Genomic DNA, 23,691 nt, shown 5'->3' with positions numbered 1-23,691 from the left:
GACCTCAGCTGGAGTATTGTGTACAGTTCTGGGCGCCACATTATGGGAAGGATGTGGACACATCGGAGAGAGTGCAGAAGAGGTTTACAAGATGGTTCCAGAGATGAGAAACTCCAGCTATGAGGATAGATTGGAGAGGTTGGGGCTGTTCTCCTTGGAGAGAAGAAGGCTAAGAGGAGATTTGATAGAGATGTTCAAAATCATGAGGGGGTTGGACAGAGTAGATAGGGAGAAGCCCTATGGTTCCGCTCGTAAAAGGGTCAAGAATGAGAGGGCACAGATTTAAAGTGATTTGCAAAAGAAGCAAACGTGATGTGAGAAAAAACTTTTCCACACATTGAGTGGTTCAGGTCAGGAATGCATTGCCTGAAAGTGTGGTGGAGTTAGGTTCAGTTGAGGCATTAAAGAGGGCATTAGATGATTATTTGAATAGAAACAATGTGCAGGGGTATAGGGAAAAGGTAGGGTAATGGCACTAGATCATAATGCTCATTTGGAGAGCTAGTGCAGACACGATGGGCCAAATGGCCTCCTTCTGTGCATTAAAATTCTGTGATTCCCTTGCCCGTTTCCTAATTTCACTCCTGAAAGCCTGGAGAGCCGGGCTGTTTTTAGACTCATTTTTAAACTATTCTCCCAAGTCCTAAACTCCCCAATCAGCAGAAATAGTGTATCTCTATCTACCCTATCAGTTCCCCTTAATATCTTCATATTCCCCTTTATATCAGGTGGTGACGCTGGCATAGTGGTAATGTCGCTGGACTAGTAATCCAGAAGCCCAAGCTAATGCTCTGGGGACAAGGGTTCAAATTCCACCACGGCAGCTGGTGGAATTTAAATTCAATGAACAAATCTGGAGTTGAAAGCTAGTCTCAGTAATGGTGACCTATCATTGATTGTTGTAAAAACCCAATTGCTTCACTAATGTCCTTGAGAGATGGAAATCTGCCATCCTTAGCTGGACTGGCCTACATGTGACTTTAGACCCACAACATTCTGCTTAACTCTTAACTGCCTTCAGTTCAAGGCCAATTGGGGATTGGCAACAAACGCTAGCCTTGCCAGTGATGCCCACATCCACGAAAGAATAAAAAAATCTTTGATCAAATCACTCCCTAAATTCCAAGGAATAGAACCACAGTTTGTATAACTTCTTCCCATCATTTGACCTTACAGTCCTGATTCTACCAGTTGTGAAACTTAGGATCTTTATTGGCCTTTAGTCATGCACACACTCCTAGATGATCCATTATGTCCTGATCAGAGTTTATTGTGAACAAGCCCCTACCACCAGCACCCCCAGAAGCGAGGGAGTTCCTGCAAAGCATCAGGTGCCAACTTGTAACAACTCATTCTGCCTCGATTGTCCTACTTCCTATCTTGGATCCATTGCATTGGCAGCACGAGGTCAACAAGTATTAACCTCACACACAGATTTTAGATTGACAAGGGAGTCAAGGGTTATGGGGGCAGGCAGGGCAGTGGAGTTAAGGCCACATCAGATCAGCCATGATCTTATTGAATGGTGAAGAAGGTTTGAGGGGCTGAATGGCCTACTCCTCCTATTTCTTATGTACTTATGGTGGTGGTGGTTGAGGGATGAACGTTGTCCTCCTGCCAGGACACCTTGGGAGACCTCTCCCCTCCTCCCTTCATTCCTTCTCCCAACCCCTCCACCCCATCTGCTTTGGGGAAGAACGTGCTGCTAGGTCTGTTACATCCACCTGAGCAGGTAGACAGGACCTCTCGGTTTAACATCATGGCCAAAGCAAATCTAATCCTGTATATTAGTCACTCACCAGATGCAGCTGCTGGGGTATCCATGTTTTAGGCTAATTGAATTGCAGTTTCAGGCAATAAAAAGATGAATAATAGACACCATCATTGGGCGTATGGTCTCAAAGTTCATATGGAAATGTGAATATGCATGTGAACTTTAATCTGTTTGTGTTTCTTGATATATGCGAAGATGATAAGCAGGGAGTGTGAGTATTTAGTCACTGATATGGCTATTTTATTCCTTAATCATTGAATGATAGTGGGCAGTTGTTCAGAAAATATACACACCTGTGAAGTGCTTTTACCTGTATTGTGCAAGTGTGTGTAAAATTAGATGTGGTAAAGTTGGTGTTGGGTTGCTGTGTCATTTCTGTGGGGTGACAGAGGTCTGAAGTAGTAGAACGCCTGACAATGCAGCATTGCATCTGAGCCGTACTGAAAATCTGGGCTCTGCGCTCAAGTCCTGGAGTGAGAATTGAATGCACGCTACATCCCTCAGCCTCAAAAGTGAGAGTGCTGGACTAAACTAATATTCGGGAGAGTAGAGATCTTCAGGAAAGACAGGAAGTTGATTGTGTGGAACTTCAAGAGGACATAGACAAGTTGGTGGAGTACACAGAGAGGTGGCAGATGAAGTTCAATGCGGAGAAGTGTGGGGTGATGCATTTTGGTAGGAAGAACATGGACATACAATGCAAAATAAGGGGTGAAATTTTAAAGGGTTTGCAGAAGCAGAAAGACCTGGATGCACATGTGCACAGATCATTGAAGGTGGCAGGACAGGTGGAGAGAGTAGTTAATAAAACGTATAGTATCCTGGGCTTTATTAATAGGGACATAGAGTACAAGAGCAAGGAGGTTATGCTGAATTTATATAAGACATTCGTTAGACCTCAGCTGGAGTATTGTGTACAGTTCTGGGCGCCACATTATGGGAAGGATGTGGACACATCGGAGAGAGTGCAGAAGAGGTTTACAAGATGGTTCCAGAGATGAGAAACTCCAGCTATGAGGATAGATTGGAGAGGTTGGGGCTGTTCTCCTTGGAGAGAAGAAGGCTAAGAGGAGATTTGATAGAGATGTTCAAAATCATGAGGGGGTTGGACAGAGTAGATAGGGAGAAGCCCTATGGTTCCGCTCGTAAAAGGGTCAAGAATGAGAGGGCACAGATTTAAAGTGATTTGCAAAAGAAGCAAACGTGATGTGAGAAAAAACTTTTCCACACATTGAGTGGTTCAGGTCAGGAATGCATTGCCTGAAAGTGTGGTGGAGTTAGGTTCAGTTGAGGCATTAAAGAGGGCATTAGATGATTATTTGAATAGAAACAATGTGCAGGGGTATAGGGAAAAGGTAGGGTAATGGCACTAGATCATAATGCTCATTTGGAGAGCTAGTGCAGACACGATGGGCCAAATGGCCTCCTTCTGTGCATTAAAATTCTGTGATTCCCTTGCCCGTTTCCTAATTTCACTCCTGAAAGCCTGGAGAGCCGGGCTGTTTTTAGACTCATTTTTAGACTATTCTCCCAAGTCCTAAACTCCCCAATCAGCAGAAATAGTGTATCTCTATCTACCCTATCAGTTCCCCTTAATATCTTCATATTCCCCTTTATATCAGGTGGTGACGCTGGCATAGTGGTAATGTCGCTGGACTAGTAATCCAGAAGCCCAAGCTAATGCTCTGGGGACAAGGGTTCAAATTCCACCACGGCAGCTGGTGGAATTTAAATTCAATGAACAAATCTGGAGTTGAAAGCTAGTCTCAGTAATGGTGACCTATCATTGATTGTTGTAAAAACCCAATTGCTTCACTAATGCCCTTGAGAGATGGAAATCTGCCATCCTTAGCTGGACTGGCCTACATGTGACTTTAGACCCACAACATTCTGCTTAACTCTTAACTGCCTTCAGTTCAAGGCCAATTGGGGATTGGCAACAAACACTAGCCTTGCCAGTGATGTCCACATCCACGAAAGAATAAAAAAATCTTTGATCAAATCACTCCCTAAATTCCAAGGAATAGAACCACAGTTTGTATAACTTCTTCCCATCATTTGACCTTACAGTCCTGATTCTACCAGTTGTGAAACTTAGGATCTTTATTGGCCTTTAGTCATGCACACACTCCTAGATGATCCATTATGTCCTGATCAGAGTTTATTGTGAACAAGCCCCTACCACCAGCACCCCCAGAAGCGAGGGAGTTCCTGCAAAGCATCAGGTGCCAACTTGTAACAACTCATTCTGCCTCGATTGTCCTACTTCCTATCTTGGATCCATTGCATTGGCAGCACGAGGTCAACAAGTATTAACCTCACACACAGATTTTAGATTGACAAGGGAGTCAAGGGTTATGGGGGCAGGCAGGGCAGTGGAGTTAAGGCCACATCAGATCAGCCATGATCTTATTGAATGGTGAAGAAGGTTTGAGGGGCTGAATGGCCTACTCCTCCTATTTCTTATGTACTTATGGTGGTGGTGGTGGTTGAGGGATGAACGTTGTCCTCCTGCCAGGACACCTTGGGAGACCTCTCCCCTCCTCCCTTCATTCTTTCTCCCAACCCCTCCACCCCATCTGCTTTGGGGAAGAACGTGCTGCTAGGTCTGTTACATCCACCTGAGCAGGTAGACAGGACCTCTCGGTTTAACATCATGGCCAAAGCAAATCTAATCCTGTATATTAGTCACTCACCAGATGCAGCTGCTGGGGTATCCATGTTAGGCTAATTGAATTGCAGTTTCAGGCAATAAAAAGATGAATAATAGACACCATCATTGGGCGTATGGTCTCAAAGTTCATATGGAAATGTGAATATGCATGTGAACTTTAATCTGTTTGTGTTTCTTGATATATGCGAAGATGATAAGCAGGGAGTGTGAGTATTTAGTCACTGATATGGCTATTTTATTCCTTAATCATTGAATGATAGTGGGCAGTTGTTCAGAAAATATACACACCTGTGAAGTGCTTTTACCTGTATTGTGCAAGTGTGTGTAAAATTAGATGTGGTAAAGTTGGTGTTGGGTTGCTGTGTCATTTCTGTGGGGTGACAGAGGTCTGAAGTAGTAGAACGCCTGACAATGCAGCATTGCATCTGAGCCGTACTGAAAATCTGGGCTCTGCGCTCAAGTCCTGGAGTGAGAATTGAATGCACGCTACATCCCTCAGCCTCAAAAGTGAGAGTGCTGGACTAAACTAATATTCGGGAGAGTAGAGATCTTCAGGAAAGACAGGAAGTTGATTGTGTGGAACTTCAAGAGGACATAGACAAGTTGGTGGAGTACACAGAGAGGTGGCAGATGAAGTTCAATGCGGAGAAGTGTGGGGTGATGCATTTTGGTAGGAAGAACATGGACATACAATGCAAAATAAGGGGTGAAATTTTAAAGGGTTTGCAGAAGCAGAAAGACCTGGATGCACATGTGCACAGATCATTGAAGGTGGCAGGACAGGTGGAGAGAGTAGTTAATAAAACGTATAGTATCCTGGGCTTTATTAATAGGGGCATAGAGTACAAGAGCAAGGAGGTTATGCTGAATTTATATAAGACATTCGTTAGACCTCAGCTGGAGTATTGTGTACAGTTCTGGGCGCCACATTATGGGAAGGATGTGGACACATCGGAGAGAGTGCAGAAGAGGTTTACAAGATGGTTCCAGAGATGAGAAACTCCAGCTATGAGGATAGATTGGAGAGGTTGGGGCTGTTCTCCTTGGAGAGAAGAAGGCTAAGAGGAGATTTGATAGAGATGTTCAAAATCATGAGGGGGTTGGACAGAGTAGATAGGGAGAAGCCCTATGGTTCCGCTCGTAAAAGGGTCAAGAATGAGAGGGCACAGATTTAAAGTGATTTGCAAAAGAAGCAAACGTGATGTGAGAAAAAACTTTTCCACACATTGAGTGGTTCAGGTCAGGAATGCATTGCCTGAAAGTGTGGTGGAGTTAGGTTCAGTTGAGGCATTAAAGAGGGCATTAGATGATTATTTGAATAGAAACAATGTGCAGGGGTATAGGGAAAAGGTAGGGTAATGGCACTAGATCATAATGCTCATTTGGAGAGCTAGTGCAGACACGATGGGCCAAATGGCCTCCTTCTGTGCATTAAAATTCTGTGATTCCCTTGCCCGTTTCCTAATTTCACTCCTGAAAGCCTGGAGAGCCGGGCTGTTTTTAGACTCATTTTTAGACTATTCTCCCAAGTCCTAAACTCCCCAATCAGCAGAAATAGTGTATCTCTATCTACCCTATCAGTTCCCCTTAATATCTTCATATTCCCCTTTATATCAGGTGGTGACGCTGGCATAGTGGTAATGTCGCTGGACTAGTAATCCAGAAGCCCAAGCTAATGCTCTGGGGACAAGGGTTCAAATTCCACCACGGCAGCTGGTGGAATTTAAATTCAATGAACAAATCTGGAGTTGAAAGTTAGTCTCAGTAATGGTGACCTATCATTGATTGTTGTAAAAACCCAATTGCTTCACTAATGCCCTTGAGAGATGGAAATCTGCCATCCTTAGCTGGACTGGCCTACATGTGACTTTAGACCCACAACATTCTGCTTAACTCTTAACTGCCTTCAGTTCAAGGCCAATTGGGGATTGGCAACAAACACTAGCCTTGCCAGTGATGCCCACATCCACGAAAGAATAAAAAAATCTTTGATCAAATCACTCCCTAAATTCCAAGGAATAGAACCACAGTTTGTATAACTTCTTCCCATCATTTGACCTTACAGTCCTGATTCTACCAGTTGTGAAACTTAGGATCTTTATTGGCCTTTAGTCATGCACACACTCCTAGATGATCCATTATGTCCTGATCAGAGTTTATTGTAAACAAGCCCCTACCACCAGCACCCCCAGAAGCGAGGGAGTTCCTGCAAAGCATCAGGTGCCAACTTGTAACAACTCATTCTGCCTCGATTGTCCTACTTCCTATCTTGGATCCATTGCATTGGCAGCACGAGGTCAACAAGTATTAACCTCACACACAGATTTTAGATTGACAAGGGAGTCAAGGGTTATGGGGGCAGGCAGGGCAGTGGAGTTAAGGCCACATCAGATCAGCCATGATCTTATTGAATGGTGAAGAAGGTTTGAGGGGCTGAATGGCCTACTCCTCCTATTTCTTATGTACTTATGGTGGTGGTGGTTGAGGGATGAACGTTGTCCTCCTGCCAGGACACCTTGGGAGACCTCTCCCCTCCTCCCTTCATTCCTTCTCCCAACCCCTCCACCCCATCTGCTTTGGGGAAGAACGTGCTGCTAGGTCTGTTACATCCACCTGAGCAGGTAGACAGGACCTCTCGGTTTAACATCATGGCCAAAGCAAATCTAATCCTGTATATTGGTCACTCACCAGATGAGGTAAATTTCAGGCAATAAAAAGATGAATAATAGACACCATCATTGGGCGTATGGTCTCAAAGTTCATATGGAAATGTGAATATGCATGTGAACTTTAATCTGTTTGTTTCTTGATATATGTGAAGATGATAAGCAGGGAGTGTGAGTATTTAGTCATTGATATGGCTATTTTATTCATTAATCATTGAATGATAGTGGGCAGTTGTTCAGAAAATATACACACCTGTGAAGTGCTTTTACCTGTATTGTGCAAGTGTGTGTAAAATTAGATGTGGTAAAGTTGGTGTTGGGTTTCTGTGTCATTTCTGTGGGGTGACAGAGGTCTGAAGTAGTAGAACGCCTGACAATGCAGCATTGCATCTGAGCCGTACTGAAAATCTGGGTTCTGCGCTCAAGTCCTGGAGTGAGAATTGAATGCACGCTACACCCCTCTGCCTCAAAAGTGAGAGTGCTGGACTAAACTAATATTCGGGAGAGTAGAGATCTTCAGGAAAGTCAGGAAGTTGATTGGTTTTTTTTTTGGGAGGGTTGTTGGTGGTTGGTTGGAGGGGTGTGATGTGGAACTGACTGCCCTTGCTCTAACAGAAGTGTTTCTCTTGCCATCCTCTCCACAGCGGTCCAGAACAGTGCCAAGGGGTCACATCGTGACAAACGTAGCCAGGTGGTGTACAATGAAGATTTCCTGGAATTATCTGGGAGACCGAGCCTGAGGGAAGAAACAAAGAAGAGCAAATGACTCCAAAGAATGCAATGCCATTCCTCTTGGGAGGAGGTGGCTCACATTTGTCTCCTGTTTTTTTGTACGCGCCCCCAACTCCCCACCATGCCCCCACTCCCATTCTTTAGCCTCACTGATGTGTATAAGAAATTTTAAGAGAGTAACATTTGCTTAGAGTCAACTTTTCCAAGTCCAATTGTCACATTTCCATCATGTTCTGGAAGCTCCTATCCTCAATCTTGACCAGTGAGAGCTGGAGGGTGGTTCCTTGGTTTTAAATGTCTTACCACCTCTGCTCTGCCCAACCAGTGGCTCCAGTATCACCCGGTACGCTCCAGCCACAACAAGAATAAGAATTATACAAGCACCAACATCCTCTGTGTTTGCTCAAATCTCTCCCTGTCCTTCCACCTTGGCCATTTGAGCTGTGGGCCCCAGTATGTGGGAAGAAGCTCTCCCTGCCATAACCCTGAATAGCCTGGATCTAATTTTAAGATTCTTTCCCCCTTATTTGGTCTCCCTCTGCCAGAGGAAATAGTTTCTCTCTATCTATCCAAATCAAATCTTTTAGTTATCTGAAGCACCTCAATTAGATAACCTCTTTACAGAAGGGTATACAGCTCAGAAACAGGCCATTTGACCCATTTATGCTCCTTGTCCCAGCCCTCTTCATCTCACTCCATCAGCATATCCTTCTACTCTTTTCTCCCTCATGTGATTATCCAGCTTTCCCGAAACACATCTGTACCATGCACCTCAACCACTCCCTGTGGGAGTGAGTTCCACATTCTCACTGCTCTCTGGGTAAAGAAGTTTCTCCTGAATTCCCTATTGCATTTATTAGTGTCGATGTTTGCTTTGTACTTCTGGCCTCCCCACAAATGGAATCATCTTTCCTACATCTACCCTATTTAAATCCTTTTGTGATCTTAAAGACTTTTATAAATTCACCCATCAATCTCTCTCTCTTTTCCAGAGGAAAGATACCCAGGCTGTTTAGCCTTTCCTGTGGGTATAACTTCTCAGCCCTGGTGTCATCCTTGTGAATTGTTTAATGCCTCCCTATCCTTTAGCCTAAATCCTAAATCTTATGGAATCTGTCCTCATAAATTAACCCTTTTAGGGTCCAGTTATCATTCTGGTGGCGGGGTGGGGTGTGCCTGTGCTGCATCCCCTCCAAGACCAGTATATCCCTCCTGTGAATGTTCCAGCATTGGCATGACCTGTGCCAGGAGCGTGGGGAGCTGGCAGCATTATTGCTCTTGAGTCCCTCAAAATGTAATTGCCCAATAAATGCAGCAATGCCTTTACCAGAGAGGGGAGATAAAGGTAAACGTAGGTTCTATAGGATCCTTTGCATCATGGGACCAATATCCAATTGTCACTACAAAAACACACATGCAGGGCTTTTAAACCTCGATTCCACAGCTCCTATGGCTTGCCATTGTTTCAAGAGCTCTTGCAGCTTCATGTACGGAACCTGTTTCATCACTGCATTGGAACACCAGATTGAGAGGGTGTGTAAAGAGTGCTTTCTTAGTGACGAGAGGGGGACAGGAGATAGATAGACTACTCCAGGGTGCCCAGCTATCAAATCAATATCCCACCCTCAGCACACATGAGCCCTGCCCTGCCCTTGCCGCTTTCGCTATTTCACTGCAATGTTGTCTGGGTTGAGAGGGGGTATTTTATCTCTCGAAGGGTGAGATGGGCAGATGGAACTCTGAGGGGTGTCCAGACTGAATCTTTGTGTTTCACCTCTCCATTCCCTGTAACATTTTCTCCCCCTACCACAAACCAAAGAAGGCAGGCGCTACATCAGTTGCCCACTGATGCGGCAATCTCAAGAAATATGGAAGAAATAATGGGAGCCATTCAAGTGTCACGAAGCGAAGTAACCATGTGCAAATCTGGAACCCTGCTTGGGATGCTTTCCCCCCCAAAATGTCTGACTGTAAATAATGCATTATTTGTTTTTATTAAATTAGCCATTAAACTGTTCTACTCTGTTTGGTTTGCTGTGTAAGTGGGCACTCTGTGGGTAAATGTGATAATTGCACATTCATCTTCAGTACTGGCAATGTAAATGCTGTAGAACTCAACACTGGGAGCTGGCACTATGCTTAGAACAGAACTCTGAACTGGCATTGTGATTGCTTACCTGCGATTCCAACAACACTCAAGAAGCTCAACACCATCCAGGGCAAAACAGCTTGCTTGATTGCCACACCATCCATCACCTCCCACATTCACTTCCTCCGCCACCAATGCACAGTGGCAGCAGTGTGTACCATCTAGAAAATGCGCTGCTGCAATTCACCAAGGTTCCTTCGACAGCACCTTCCAAACCTGCAACATCTACCACCTAGAAGGACAAAGGGCAGCAGACGCATGGGAACACCACCACCTGCAAGTTCCCCTCCAAGCCACACACCATCCTGCCTTGGATATATCACCGTTCCTTCACTGTCATTGGGTCAAAATCCGGGAACTCCCTCCCTAACAGCACTGTGGGTTTACCAACACCAGATAGACTGCAGGGCTTCGAGAAGGCGGCTCACCACCACTGTCTCGACGGCAGCTAGGGAAGGGCGATAAATGCTGGCCTTGCCAGCAACGTTCGCATCCCGTAAATGAATTTTTAAAAGCTCAACACTTGGAGCTGGTGGTGTGAATGAATTAGAACTCACCTGAGAACTGGTACTAGTCAAATGTTTAATGTTTAAAATGATAAAAGGAGATGTTAGGGTCAATAAAAAGTAACACTTTGCCCTGGCGTGGGAATTCCAGAGCTTCAGGGCCTATCCAGCTGAAGGTACTGCCCACGGTTACCAATGGTGAAGAGATGGAAATTAGGGACATGAAAGAGGCCAGAATTGGAGGAGGGCAGAGATCTCAGATAATCAGGTAGGGCTGGAGGAGGTTACGGAGAATGGATAGAGCAAGGCCATGGAGGAATGTGAAAAAGAGGTTAAAATGCAGTGTCCTCTAGGTGTGGATCCACAGCAAAAAATACTGACGCTGAGAATGAGTTGGTGCATCAGTCACAGTACAGATAGTCATGGAGGGGCATGTGATGGCAACTTGTTTCAAAATCAACAGAACCAGAGTCTTTCCTAGGGTTTTAAGAGATTCTGACAATTGATTCACCAGAGTTGAAAAGTAGTATTTCAACAAGATCACCAGTTGGGAAAGGGCAACACCAAAATCCCATAGCCCTGAATTTCCTCTCGGGGTGGGGGGCATGAAGCTGCTTGCCTCTATCTGTAACCGCAACTGTTCACATTGTTTCCCTAATAGCTTCTGTTGTGGCTTGACAGGGTGGTCACTGAGAGGTTGTTTTCCCTGGCTGGGAATCTAGAACAGACAGGCAAAATCTCAGAATAAAGGGGTGACTATTTAGGACTGAGACGAGGAGAAACTTCTTCACTCAGAGCACGGCGAATCTTTAGAATTGGCTCCCCAGATTGTGCATGCTCAGTCGTTGGGTATTTTCAAGACTGAGATCGATAGATCCTTGATCTCTTGCAATCTAGGGATATTGGGAGTGAGCAGGAAAGTGAAGTTGAGGTAGAATGTCAGCCACAATCGTATTGAATGGTGGACCAGGCTTGAGGGGCTGAATGGCCTACTCCTGCTTTTATGACATCCTAAAACACTGTGCAGCCAACTTTTTAAAAGTGTAATTTGTTGGTAATGTACAAAACGTGACAGCCAAAGCACGCTGCAATCCCAGATGGAGGAGGAATGAGATGTTTTTTAGTGATGGTCGAGGAATAAATATTGGCCAGGAATCCCCTACTTCCCTTCAAAGTGGTTGACAAATTGTAACTTTTACATGTGCCTGAGAGGACAGACAGGGCATCAGTTTAGCATCTCATCCGAAAAACAGCATTTCCAACAGTACAATGCTCCCTTAATACTGCAGTGGAGTGTCAGCACAGATTTGGGCTCATGTCCCTGGAGTGAGACTTGAACCCACAATCTCCTGACTCAGAGGTGAGAGAGCTACACACTTAGCCATAGCTGTTAATATAAGAGATTTCCATGCATCCCGCACTTCCAGAACAAGTTTGAGGACTCCCAATACTCTGAAATATCTGGTTAATACTTTTTATTAAATTAAGCCATCAGATAATAAACCACAACCCTTTACATGCAGTGCATATGAGATATAGGTACCAATACTCAAGTCAAGAGGGCACAAATGTGTCATCATGACTGCTCACACTCACCTCTGTAAGTCGAAGCCAAAGTTCCCAAGGACCTCCAATGTCACCAATGTTATAGGTTTAATTACAGATGACAAATGTGGATTGAATGTACCATCATGTTCTGTGCCTATGTTGTTGATATGTGTTCAGCGGTAAGTTTTACTGCTGTCATTTGTTGTGTGAGCCCGTTGATGTTTTAGGTTGTTGACTGCAGTCAGGACATTCCACAAGAGAGCCTAAGAGTTCCCTGTAGCATTCAAAGTCTTATCCCTTCTCGGTACATCCATAACACAAGCCTATTCACACCACTGTCTCCCCTCCACGTTTATATTATTTATCTCTCCTCATGGACAGTTAACGAAATAATGCATCCCATACTGCAGGCCTGGTCTGTCCTTTCAGATTGAGCACTAATAAGAGTATATATTTTAAAAGTATCCTATAGCCTCGAACAGCTATGCTTACGTTCCCGACCTTGAGGGTCAAAAAGAATGTTTTTCTCAAAATAAATGTTCTGGTCCCTTTACTCATAACTTTAGGAACATAGGAACAGGAGGCGGCCATTCAACTCATCGAGCCTGCTCTGCCATTCATTACGATCATGGCTGATCGAATACTTCAATGCTTTATACCCACACTATCCCCATAACCTGCTATGTTATTGTTAATCAGAAATCTATCAATCTTTACCTTAAACATACTCAATAACTGAGCTTCCACAGCCTTCTGGGGTACAGAATTCCAAAGATTCACAACCCTCTGAGTAAAGAAATTTCTCCTCATCTCAGTCCTAAGTGGCTTCTCCCTTATTTTGAAATTGTGTCCCCTGGTTCTCGACTCCCCAACCAGGGGAAACATCTTACCTGCATCTACTCTGTCTATTCCTTTAAGTATTTTGTAGGTTTCAATGAGATCATCTCTCATTCTTCGAAACTCTAGAGAATACAGGCCCAGTGTCTCTTCATAAGACAGTCCCACCATCCCCGGAACAAGTCTGGTGAATTTTCGTTGCACTCCCTCATGGCAATAATATCCTATCTGAGGTAAGGGGACCAAAACTGCACACAGTACTCCAGGTGGGGTCTAACCAAGCTTCTATTCAATTGAAGCAAGACTTCATTACTCCTGTACTCAAATCCTCTGGCGATAAAGGCTAACATTCCATTAGCCTTCCTAATAGCTTTCTGCACCTGCATGTTAGCCTTCAGTGACTTATGGACAAGGACACCCAGGTCCCTTTGTATATATACACTTTCTATTCCCTTACCATTTAGGAAATACTTTGCACAGCTGTTCCTTCTACCAAGTAGATAACATCACATTTTTCCACATTATATTCCATTTGCCATGTTCTTGCCCACTCACTAAGTCTGTTCAAATCCTCCAAAGTAACCACTTTACATCTTCCTCAAAACATACATTCCCATCTAGCGTTGTATCATCTGCGAACTTGGAAATATTACATTTGGTTCCCACATCCAAATCATTGATGCATATTGTGAACAGAGGGGAGCCCAAATGCTAATCCTTGTGGTACCCCACTCGTCACAGCCTGCCAATGTGAGAATGACCCATTTATTCCTACTCCCTGTGTTCTGTCTGTTAGCCACTCCTTAATCCATGCCAGTATATTGCCTCTAGCCCATGTGTTTTTATTTTGCTAATCAACCTCACGTGGGGGACTTTATCAAAAGCATTCTGAAAATCCAAGTAAACTACATCCATCGACTCTCCTCTATCAATTTTATTAGTGACATCCTCAAAAAACTTCAACAAGTTCATCAAAAATGATTTCCCATTCAGAAATCCTTGCTGACTATGCCCTGTCAGATCATGATTATCCAAGTATACATTTATCACATCCTTTATAATAGATTCTAGCATTTTCCCTACTACTGATGTAAGCCTAACAGGTCTGTAGTTCCCTGTTTTCTCTATCCCTCCCTTCTCAAATGGTAGGACCCTGGGAAGTACCGAGGATCAGAGGGACCTTGGTGTGATGTCCACCGGTCCCTTAAGGTAGCGGGACAGGTAGATAAGGTGGTTAAGAAGACATATGGGATACTTCCCTTTATTAACCGAGGCATAGAATATGAGAGCAGGGAAGTTATGCTGGAACTGTATAAAAGGGCCTTTTTCTGTGCTGTAGACCTCTATGACTCTATAAATAGTGGGGTGACACTTGCTACCTTTCACTCTTCAGGAACTATTCCAGAATCCATAGAATTTTGGAAGATGATCACGAATGTATCCACTATAGCAACCTCTTTCAACACTCTAGGATTTAGAATATCAGGTCTGAGGGATTTATCAACTTTCAGTCCCATTAATTTCTCCAATACAACCTTCTCACTTATATTAGTTTCCTTCAACTCCTCATTCTCCCTAGCCCCTGGATCTCTAAATCTGGGGGATTTCCTGTATCTTCCTCAGTGAAAACAAACACAATGTAATAATTTAGCTTCTCTGCCATTTCTCTATTCCCCATTATGAGTTCTCCTGATTCTGCCTGTAATGGACCTACATTTGTCTTAGCCAAACACTTCCTTTTTACATACCTATAGAAGCTTTTACAGTCCAATTAATGTTTTTTGCTAGATTGCATTCATATTCTATTCTCCCTTTCTTTACCAGTTTCTTGGCCTTCCCAATCCTCAGGTTTACTACTATTTCTGGCAATTTTATGAGCTTTTTCTTTTAATCTTATACAATCCTAACTTCCTTTGTCAGTCACTGTTGATTGACTTTTTTGGGGTTTTAGCACCTTGAAGGAATGTATAGCTGCTGTAAGCTATGTAATAGTTCTTTGAAGACCATCAATTGCCTATGTACAGTCATATCTTTTAATGCATTTTTCAAATCCACCTCAGCCAATTTGTCCCTCATGCCTTCACAATTTCCTTTATTCAACTTTAACGCCCTTGCTTCAGAGTGAACTACCTCACTTTCAAACATGAAGTAAAATTCTATCATATTGTGGTCATTCATCCCTAAAGGTTCTTTTACAACAAGGTTATTAATTAGTCCTTTTTCATTACATAATACTAGATCTAAAATAGCCTGTCCTCTAGTTGGCTCCTCAACACACTGCCCTAGAAAACCATCTCTAACACACTCCAGAAACTCGTCTTTCACAGCATTAGTGCTCAGTTGGTTTACCCAGTCTATATGCAGATTGAAGTCATCCATGATTACTGTATTGCCCATGCTACATGCTTCTCTCATCTCCTGATTAATACCATGTCCCACATTACCATTACTATTTGGTTACCTATAAACACCTCCAACCAATGTCTGCTGCCCTTTGTTGTTTCTTAGCTCCACCCAAACAGATTCCACACATTGTTCTTCCGATCTGAGATCCTCCTTTACTAATTCACTGATCCCATCCCTTATTATCAGCGCAACTCCACTTCCTTTCCCTACTTGTCTGTCCTTCCTAAACATTGAATATCCTTGAATATTCAATTCCCAGTATAGATCACCATGTAGCCATGTTTCCGTAATGGCAATTATATCATGCCCATTTACCCCTATTTGTGCCTTTAGATCACCTGCTTATTGTGAACGCTGCGCGCATTCAGGTAGAGTGCCTTTAACTTAGTCTTTTTGATATCATTCTGCATTCAAAGCATGCTCAATGCTCCGCTTTATTTCTCCTGCCTTCTAGTCTCACTACTACTTCCTGTTAATACTTTACTTCCTTCCAATTTGGGCTACCCCTCAGGTTCCCAACTCCCTGACAAGCTAATTTAAATCCACCCCAACAGCACTAGCAAATCTCCCTGCGAGTATATCAGTCCCAGTCCTGTTAAGATGTAACCCGTCCAGCTTGTATGGGTCCCACCTGCCCCAGAACTGGTCGCAAAGCCTGAAAAATCTGATGCCCTCTCTCCTGCACCAGTTCTCTAGCTACGTATTTAATTGATCAATCCTCCTATTCCTACGCTCACTAGCACGTGGCACTGGGAGTTATCCTAAGATGCTGCTTTTTAATTTCATTCCTAACTCCTGAAATCTGTTTTCAGGACCTCATCCCTCTTCCTACCTATGTCATTGGTACCAATGTGGACCATTACTTCTGGCTGATCCCCCTCCCCCCGAAGGATGTCCTGCAACTTTTCCATGACATTCTTGACCCTGGCAACAGGGAGGCAACACACCATCCTGGATAATAATCATTGGCGTTCTGAATAATTACGATGTGTACTTTATCCATTGCCTGTTTTCAGCCTTCTGCCTTGTATTTATTGAAACCAGGGACTCTCCTTGTTCTGATACAACAACCTCTGTCTGTCAATTTATTCTTTTGAGCTTCTTTTAATAGCTTGCGCATTGATTCATCAGGTTCCCCACATTAGAGGCATACAGCACAGAAGGCTATTCAGCTCATCGCGCCTGTGCTTCTGAGTCTATTCAATACAGTTGTAACCCCAGCTGCCCCTAGTCCATTCTCCCCATTTCCTTGTGACTCTTGAACTTTCAACTTTATCCTAATTTGGCTTTGAAGGAGTGGTGGGGGGAGGGTTGGGGGTTGCAATGTTCTCTACCCACAATGTGCATGGTATAATTGTACACCTATTCTCTTAGTATTATTATTATTCTATTACATGATGTAAAAAAAAGTACCTATATACAGTTATGGAAATCAGAAGGTAAAGATACAGAGGAAAGTTAACAGAGTTGAACTAACCAAAGCTTCATGTGTCAGCATCACTACAAGTCCCTTTACAGTTTCTTTCTTGACCCTTACTTCTTTCTGTCCATTTATCATTCACAGTTTAATTTGACTTAACCTCAGCCTGCAATTAATATCCACAGGCTCTGCTAGTAAATGAATTGCTGCTGTTTATCGCCTATGGCATACCCCACCTCAAGCCCACTGGCAAGTGCACTCGCCCTTGTTAAAGCACTGTAGTGACCGGTAGGAATGACTTCGACCCCTGTGCTGTCTGAGGCAACTTGGCTTCGTCGTCAATTTGCAAACAGCCTCAAAGTCCCTTCGGAGAGGTTGCCAGCGCGACTTGCTTCATTCAGAAGGGAGGATTGTAAACGGACACAGGTAGGATTGCCAACTGTAATTAAATGTATTCCAGGAGGTTTCATCAAATGACTTGCCCCTCCGTTCCAGCCATGGGCCAGCCAACGCATCCATCCTTGTGATGCACTGCCTTTCTATACTAACTGGAAAACAAAAAGACTCATTACCCAATTGGATGATGCTTGACTGTCAGCCAATCAGCCTTTTTTCCCATTTTCAATATTTTTTTTTATATCTGGTTAAAAAAAAATGTTCAAATTAAATGACAAAAAGAACATTTTTTTACTGTCCCCATGATATTTTCTCCAGGGTTGCACACGGCTGTGTCCTAGAGATTGATCTTCAATTCCTGGAGACTCCAGGCCAGTCCTGAAGGGTTGGCATCCCTAGGCACAGGGGGAGACCGTTATCAAGATGGGGCCTTGGCGAGGTCTTTCTACTGTGGCCACTAGTATTGGCATAAATCCAAAAACTATGACTGTTTGTAATTTGAAAAAAAAAATTCCAGAGAATCCATTGTGGCTCTTCTGAAGAGCCCAGGAATAGGTTCGTTGCACAGCATGTATCTGTCAGTTATGATTCCTTTCTGTCTCCATGGGGGAAGTGTGGTTGGTAAAATTATCCACTAAAATTATATTTTGACCCCAAAAGAAAACAAAATCCTAATTCAGCACTTCTTCACATTCGGCATTGCAATTTGGCAAATCGGAAGGGTATGATTATTAATGGGCTTTGGAAGAACCTAGGTGGGCGGAGTCTATTACCATGACAACCGTTTCCAATTTCCTAAAGCTACAATGAAAAAAATCCCAGCAATGTAGAAAAGTTCATCCTGATTCAAAACAAAACATGATTAAAGCCTACACTTTTCAGCACAGATCAAGTCTAAGTACACCATTCCACTCATTCCCCACAACCGTTAATAATCACTTTTCAGCCACCAACTGGTTAACTTTTTAAGCAAGTTATAGATTATCCTTCAAGGATAGTTTATGAAAGAGGGTCTTCATTCCCAGTAAAGAACTTTTAATTCATTTTCTCATATCCTAATTGTGTGCCTTCATTTAACTACCTCTCCAGAACCCATCTTGACCATTTTCTTTTGGTAACTGTCAGGATTTTGGGGTGGGTGCTGGGGAGGGGACTGTTTTTGAACACTGACTGGGTCGAGGGTGGGGGGTGGTGAGATGGACGACGGCACCATTTGGCCGAGGCACAGGCTGGGCACAATATTGGTGTAGCTGATTGACTGAGCTGTATCAGAGCAGAACTCCTTCAGTCCAAGGAATGGTGTCACTTCCATCCACCACGTCCCTGAATGGAATAAATGGCCCCCAATCAGTTACCCCTTCCCCTGTTATCAGCATTAAAGGCTGCTAATTCATTGTGTAGAATTGCAAAGATTTGAAAGAACATTATTATTTGACTTTGGTGGTTAACAAGAGATAGTCCCAGCGTAACGATGAAAATCCAGCAATACGAAAGGTTCAGGAGACTCGTCCCTCGTTCAGTTGTCACGTAATTTCTTATATTCCTTGGGCATCCATTTCAGTCTGACATATCGGATATACTTGGCCGGTGTTAGGTCCCAGCAATACTCGGGAGATAAGAGCATGGTGGGTTTGTGATCCAGAAAGTAACGATTCAAATGGCTCTCATCGTGCCAGATTGCCTCGATCTCTTTACTTTTGTCTCTGATGATCCCCTCCAGGCAGGTCCTGGTCAGGTTCAAAACCAGATCTGGTCTCCCTCCGAAAACAGCTGCGTGGTAATAGAAATCTCCCTCGTTTGGTGCGATGTAAGCTGCCGATTTCGGATTGCGCTCGTAGGTGAATTTGTTTCGGTCGGCAGTGAAGAAGCCAGCATGGATCTGAGCGACTGAGTCTGCCAAAGCCTCCACCCCGAAGCGCCCCACAAACACCTGGTCGACATCGAAGCAGAAGAGGTAGGTGACCTGGAACTGGACCCGATCCTGGATGAGGTCGTTGATTTGGTACATCCGCATCATGCTGATGTCCTGCCAGCGGGATTGCTTGGGAACCTGGATCACGATCATGGTCCGTTCAGAAGGCATCTTCAGGGCAGGGACCTTGCTGGCAACGTCCACCATCACGTAGTAGATCACCCGATGTCCTTTCATGAAGTGCTGCTCTGCCGACTCCAAGAAGTCCTTCAGATACCTGTCAAGGTACCTGATGAAAAGGACAATGAATGTCAGAATATTTAAAATCCTAAGGTCACTCATTCATTTTTTTTATCCCGCTTGAGACGTCATTGACGAGAGGTCATCAATTTCAAATTCTCACAAGGGAGTGAGGTCAGGTGAAATTTGAGGGTTCTGGCAGCATGACGTGTTTTGCCACAGGAAGCGGTCATTGCACCTACTAAAGAAAAGCTGGATAAATATTTGCAGGACAGGAGAGAGGGGCACCGGAATTAGTATAGGATTCATACAGGAATGTGGACTAGATATGAATCAGGAGAGGGCATAACACTGGAATTAGTTTGGAATTGGTACAGGGCTATGGTGAGAGAAAAGGATACTGGGATTATTTTTGGAATATTATATGGGGCCATGGGGAGAGAGTGGGGCAGTGGGATTAGTATGAATTTATACAGGACTATGATGAGAGACTGGGCACTGGAATTAGTTTGGGATTGATACAGTGCTATGGGGAGAGAGTGGGGCAGTGGGATTAGTTTGGGATTGATACATGGCTATGGGGAGAGTGTGGGGCAGTGGGATTAGTTTGGGATTGATTCAGGGCTATGGGGAGTATGAGCACAGTGGAATTTGTTTGAGATTGATTCAGGGCTAAGTGGAGAGAGTGGGGCACTGGAATTAGTTTGGGACTGATACAAGGCTATGGCGAAAGTGCAGGGCAGTGGCATTAGTGTGGCAATTGTGCAGTGTTATGGGGGGTATGAGGGCAGTGTGATTAGTTTGGGATTGATACAGTGCTATGGGGAGAGAGTGGGACAGTTGGGTTAGTTTGGGATTGATACATGGCTATGGGGAGATTGTGGGGCAGTGGGATTAGTGTGGCAATGATGCAGGGCTATGGGGAGTATGAGGGCAGTGGGATTAGTTTGGGGTTGATACAGGGCTATGTGGAGAGAATGGGGCACCGGAATTAGTATAAGATTCATACAGAAACGTGGACTAGATATAAATCCATACAGTGAGCTTTCACATTGAACCACTATTATATTAATTAGAGGATTAATTAGATAAATTAGAGGATGTTGGAAATGCAAATCTGACAGCAAATCTCTCTTTCTATCTTACCGTCCAATTGCAAAAACGGTCAGGCCAATCACTGCCTTCCTTTTAAAGTAGAATTCATCGCGTTCCACCGGGTCAAACGTGCCCTCCCACATAATAGGGGCATTCCAGGAGGTAATTGTCTGCTGATCAGTGACGGCACTTCAAACAGAACAAAGGTGTTAGCAGCTGCCCACTAGGGAAGGGCCCTCACCAAGCAATGCTTTCTCTCAATGCTGTCCAATGGCCTTAAACCCAGATTCCTACTTATTCTAAAGAATGAGTCACAGTGAAAGGGTCTGAGTTGTGTCGAATTTCCTCAAAGTAGGCATGTCAGCATGAGCATATATTTCAATATCAAACAGTCAAAGGAAATTGTAAAGGATCATGGTCAGCAAGGTTTTAGGTTTTATTTTTTGTTCTTTTCTGTGAAGATCGTCAAAACTAGTGAAATAAGGCTACTGACAAAAACACAACTGCTTGGGTGCGGGAATGGTAGCATAACTGTAATGTTCTTGGACTAGTAATCTAGAAGCTTGGATGAATGGTCCAATGACATGGGGTTAAATCCCCACCACATCAGCTGGGGAACTTTAAATTCAGTAAATAAACCTGCAATTCAAAAGCTACTCTTAGTAATGATGATCATGAAACAGCATCTGGTTCACTAACATCCTTCAGGGAAGGAAGCTGTAGTCAGTCTGGCCTCCAGACCTGCAGGGAAGTTGCTGACTTTTAACTGCCCTCTGAAGTGGCCGAGCAAGCCACTCAGCTGCATCAAACAGCTATAGAACAGCACTGTGGGTGCACCAACGCCATGCGGACTGCATTGGTTCAAGCAAAGCAGCTCACCACTGAGAAAGAAAATATTACAGGATAGGAAATAGAGAGGTAAGAGGAAGTAAGCTAAGAAAATAGCCAGTTGTCCCATAGCCTACCGAAACCTACCATGGACAAGAAGGAGGAAGACTTGAAATGTTAACAATCCTGACTATGTTTAACTTGTACCTTATGTGCGTGCAGATAAATGTTAAAATGAAATTTTAAGCTTTATGTGAAAACCAGGAAAGTATTCTTGGGGCATAACCAGAATAAAATGAACTTTGTGCGTGATTAATTACATAAGTATGGTGGCCAGCTTGTTTTTTTTACTTCCCTGTTTTTTGTATTCTATGACTCGTAGGCTGTTGATTGTGTTCTAATTTGATGCAACATATCTTGTAAACTGTCTGTCTTTGGAAAACTGTCTGTCTTGCATCTGACGTAATTATTTAGTTAACTTACCGATTACCTGCCTATTGTGAGATATAACTGCATGCACTGATAATGGTTGATGAATAACTACCTGATTGTTACATGATTATAACTCAGATAAAAAGCATCAGATGTTGTCTCATGCAATGAATAGTACATTGTTAGATAATGAAGAGATAATGTACAATCAAGAAACTGTATGGGTAAGCAAAATCAATCAGCTAACATAGATATAATTATAAGAGAATAAAGGGCAAGTTAATAAGATCACTCAAGTTAATAGGATCACTGTGTGAATTATCTGCTCCTATCACTGTTTGCTTGTCCCTACAACCACCCTGCGCCCCCCAACTCTCTCTCTCCCCCCCCACCCCCCGCCCCCACCACCGCCCCACCTTAAACCAGCTTATATTTCACCCCTCTCCTAACTTTACTCAGTCCTGCTGAAGGGTCATGAGGACTCGAAACGTCAACTCTTTTCTTCTCCGTTGATGCTGCCAGACCTGCTGAGTTTTTCCAGGTAATTCTGTTTTTGTTTTGGATTTCCAGCATCCGCAGTAGTTTTTTGTTTTTGTCACTGTGTGAATATGCTGGAGCCACTGTATAAATACTGCTTGTTGAACACTGTAACTTCTAGCAGATCTGTTGTGATCTGCTCCCAATGGCCATTGTGCGGTTCAGCACTTAATAAATTGTACTCTTTCCTGAAGTAACCTGCATTTGCTGTATTTATTCTTTGACAGTAAACTTGGTGCCGTGACTTGAATGACTACGCCACTCTGAAGGGAAGCCAGTTCGAAGGCGAGGTGTCAAAAGGAGACTGCCACAGCTGAAAGCCTTGAAGGGGACTCCCGGAGGAGGGGCAACGTCATCCGATCTTGAAGGTATTGCAGGTTGCTGCAGGAAAAGGGCCCGAAGGGTAAAGGTAGGACAATATTGTCTAAAGTTAAAAGTCGACTTAGGTATCTAGGTTTCTAGATCTAGGGAAAAAGGTTGATGTGCACTATGGGCGGATCCACACCCAAAGGGGATGTTCCGGTCCCGCCAAAGGGAACGCTGGCTTATTATATGTATCAAAATTATGGTAAAAATAATTTGCAAATTTTTGAAAAAAATGGAATTGGATAACTAGAGATGATCCCAAGAAGCAATTCCCAATGGAAGGCACTTGGGATATGGATAAATTAGTACCTTTAAGAAAAGCGCTGGAGGGTGGAGGCGGTAAAGTTAAACAAGACCAGTGGGACGCTTATTATGATTGGTACCAAGAAGCCAGTAAAAAACAGGCAGACTCCAGATTTAGAGGACTCCAAGACTCACATAATAAGCTCCTGAGAGAAGTAAAAACTCTAAAGAAAGCTAACAAGACTATTAGTGCCAGAGTGCCAACAGCACCCTTGTATCCTCTACTCCCATCAGGAACAACTGAGGAAGATAGTTCCTCTCATAAATCAGATCTGACAGATTGGTTGTCCTCAATTAAGAGGGGCCTACCAAACAAAAGCCTAAAGACATATTTGAAAACCCCTCACCTGGGAGATGAAACTTTTTCCCAGTAAAAACTAGAGGTCAACGAGCAAAGGCAGAACCAGTAATGCACATGCAAGCTCCTCTTAGAGAGCTGCCTGGTGCAAATGGGAAACTGGTAATGGGCCATGCCCCATGGATCCCAGGGGATTTGAGAAATTTAGCTAAGGATTTTCCCCCTATTAGAGAACAGCTAGAGAAATTTACTGAAGAACTTCTAACAGTAATGCAGTGTTATAATCCCAATTGGTTGGATGTGCTGCAATTGTTCAGAGTGATAGCACCCAGCGAGGTACAGAAAAGGCTGCTCGAAGCAGTCCAGTGGCCCGAAGATGATCCAGGTCGCACTGAAGCCCTGGACAACTTTAAGGGATGACTGATTGATGCAGTACATGTAGTATGCCCCAAAAGGGCTGATTGGTCCAAAATCCAAAAGTGTAAGCAGGAAAAGAATGAATCTCGTGCAGATATTTTAAAGCGAAGGATTAGAATCTTTTATCTCATTGGAATCTCACTCTGGGATCACCA

The 23,691-nt window shown here is 43.7% G+C and overlaps 2 protein-coding genes across 3 annotated transcripts in view; one reads left to right on the top strand and one right to left on the bottom strand.

The window, feature by feature from the left end:
• The window catches only part of nelfe (negative elongation factor complex member E), a 35,423-nt gene extending 25,560 nt beyond the window's left edge, over nt 1–9,863 (top strand). The window contains exon 10 of the mRNA XM_078566592.1: nt 7,759–9,863. Coding sequence (XP_078422718.1) covers nt 7,759–7,880 — 122 coding nt within the window. The 3' untranslated portion in view covers nt 7,881–9,863. The remainder of the gene's footprint in view (nt 1–7,758) is intronic.
• Nucleotides 9,864–17,377: 7,514 nt separating this feature from the next.
• The window catches only part of LOC144695668 (N-acetyllactosaminide alpha-1,3-galactosyltransferase-like), a 28,207-nt gene continuing 21,893 nt past the window's right edge, over nt 17,378–23,691 (bottom strand). For both annotated transcript variants that reach the window (XM_078566595.1, XM_078566594.1), the window contains 2 exons: nt 20,407–20,544; nt 17,378–19,309 (listed from right to left, as the gene is read on the bottom strand). In XM_078566595.1, coding sequence (XP_078422721.1) covers nt 18,625–19,309; nt 20,407–20,544 — 823 coding nt within the window. In that variant the 3' untranslated portion in view covers nt 17,378–18,624. The remainder of the gene's footprint in view (nt 19,310–20,406; nt 20,545–23,691) is intronic.

This window comes from Cetorhinus maximus, chromosome 21 (genome assembly GCF_964194155.1).
Source record: "Cetorhinus maximus chromosome 21, sCetMax3.hap1.1, whole genome shotgun sequence".
Lineage (NCBI taxonomy): Eukaryota > Metazoa > Chordata > Chondrichthyes > Lamniformes > Cetorhinidae > Cetorhinus > Cetorhinus maximus.
The sequence above is the reverse complement of the archived record's forward strand: the minus strand, read 5'-3'. Positions and strand labels throughout refer to the sequence as shown.